Source organism: Nicotiana tomentosiformis, chromosome 6 (genome assembly GCF_000390325.3).
Source record: "Nicotiana tomentosiformis chromosome 6, ASM39032v3, whole genome shotgun sequence".
Taxonomy (NCBI): Eukaryota; Viridiplantae; Streptophyta; class Magnoliopsida; order Solanales; family Solanaceae; genus Nicotiana; species Nicotiana tomentosiformis.
The window spans coordinates 139,814,917-139,817,173 of NC_090817.1; the positions used below are offsets into that span (position 1 = coordinate 139,814,917).

At 33.3% G+C, this 2,257-nt stretch overlaps 1 protein-coding gene across 1 annotated transcript; it reads right to left on the minus strand.

Annotated features, from left to right (window-relative positions):
* Positions 1 to 1,025: 1,025 nt before the first annotated feature.
* Positions 1,026 to 2,005, minus strand: LOC138894849 (zinc finger BED domain-containing protein DAYSLEEPER-like). The gene is made up of 3 exons (XM_070179579.1): positions 1,446 to 2,005; positions 1,145 to 1,269; positions 1,026 to 1,057 (listed from the first exon to the last, which is right to left on the minus strand). Exons 1-3 carry the CDS (start codon positions 2,003 to 2,005, stop codon positions 1,026 to 1,028), a joined length of 717 nt encoding a protein of 238 aa, XP_070035680.1.
* Between the last annotated feature and the right edge of the window lie 252 nt (positions 2,006 to 2,257).

Genomic DNA, 2,257 nt, shown 5'->3' on the forward strand with positions numbered 1-2,257 from the left:
CTAACCTTAGGTTGAAAGTAGTGACGAGCATGTACCAAGGTCAGAGTCCAACTCCAATAACCAACAACAGTTCATAACCACATAAAGCAAGTAATAAAAGAAGTAACCCAAGGAATAAATGCTCAGCTAAATCATGATTTTCAAAAATAGTTCTCCCTTTCAAGTGTATCAGTGAAAGTCCCAAGTCGTTTACCGAAGTTGCCAAAAATACGAATAAGTTTGAAAACAGTAATTTTTGCCAAATGTCCTTTCAACAATGATAAGATGTTTTATTTTCTTTCCAGATAGCCAGTGAAAAAATGCATCACTATGCCCGTAGGCCAATATGTGTGAGAAGTCATGAATGACGTGATACCGTACATCGTGAGGAAAATACATCTCTATGTTTGTATGTCAATGCAATGTATCTCAGTGATAAAACCATATGCATACTTCTCAGAGAATCAATTCACTCAGTGCTCACCATCACTCAGTCCTCACTAGGGGTGTTCATGGTTCGGTTTGGCTCGGTTTTTGCTCAAAACTAAATCAAACCAACTAAAGCATTTTTTCAATATTAAAACCAAACCAAACCAATATAGTATACATTTTATCGGTTTTATCGGTTTGGTTCGTTTTTTGCCGGTTTTTTCGATTTTTAAAGATATAGTTTATAATGTAAAGAAATTGATATAAGTGAGATTAAAAATAAAAATAAAAATGAGATATAGGAAAGCAAAACGTAAGGAGAATGTAGCCGTAACATAGAACTATAAACACTAATACCAAAATCAACTTGATATCATGCTACTGTCATTCTCATTCCATAGAAAATAACTACAATGAAATAAGAATCCAAACACCTTACAAAGTGAACCTCAATTGAAACAATAGCAAAATTGAAAATTTACTGCCAAAGTGCAAAATATCTTCGATTGAAGTTACATCATATTGAACAAGTTCATCAAACACACTACTACTACTACTACTACTACTACTACTACTACTAGTTGCTTCTGTTACCAATTTCAACTGGAATATCAAAACTAATCAATACTCAAAGTTGTGCCAGCATATTCTGAAAAAGAAAAAAGTTAACATATTAGGCCTTAAAGCTTTAGAAATATAAAAAACATATTCAAAAGAGTTAAATGTGTAAATTTACCTTTTTCAACTATCTCAAGATTCTGAATTTCTTCTAAAAGATCTTCAAGCTTGTATTCTTTATAAGTTGATCTTAACCATTGCTGAGTGCAAATAAGAGCTTCTACTGTCTTCGGTGATAAAGAACTTCGATAAGAGTCAAGAATTCAACCACCAGTACTAAAAGCAGATTCAGATGCAACACTAGAAATAGGAATAGAAAGAACATCTCTTGCAATCCTAGAGACAATTGGATATCTAGCAGATGAAACTTTCCACCAAGCCAAAATATTTAAATCGTTGGTCTTTTCCAAATCATCTACTAGGTACTTCTCAAGTTCAGATTTATATTGACTTCATCTGCCAAATATTTCTTCCATTGTGATTGCCACATCTCGTCACTGTCCAGGACATCAATTTCATCCATCAAGCTCGTTTGACCACCAGTTCTGTCACTAGAAGTCTCACAAAAAGAACTCTTGTAATGGCCATACAAGCGAGTCAAAGTATCCATCACCTTTTTGGACTGTTGGCCTCCCTCCAAACTACCATAAGACTTGTTGAAAAGAAATTCCACATACTTCAACTTATATTGTGGATCCAAAACAATAGCAAAAAATAATAACTTGTTCATACTCTCAAAAGTACCCCAATATTTTTTAAATTTAACCTTCATCTTCTCAGCCATGCCACTCAAAATAGAATCTTCACTGTGAGAATATTTTCGAATAAAATTCTGAAGATTAAAGATCTCATGGAAAAAAGAATTGGAAGTAACATATGAAGTTCCTGAGAATTTCAAAGTGACTTGGTAGAATATCTCAAGGAACTTAATAAAAACTTTAACATTCTTCCAATCATCCATAGATGGATGTCCTCCCATACTATTCGTCTCTAAACATTATTTGAGGTACTTATGATCATCATCATACATTCTTGAAAATCCCTTTTCAAACTTTACAGTTGTATCTAGCATCATATATGTGGAGTTCCACCTAGTTTCAACATCTAAAGTCAAAAGACCATGAGTGTCAATCTTAGCCTTCTCAACAAATGACTTAAAGAATAAAACCTTCAAGCTGAGGACTTAACATATTTGACAACATTTCTTACTCGAGAAATGGAATCATTTTGT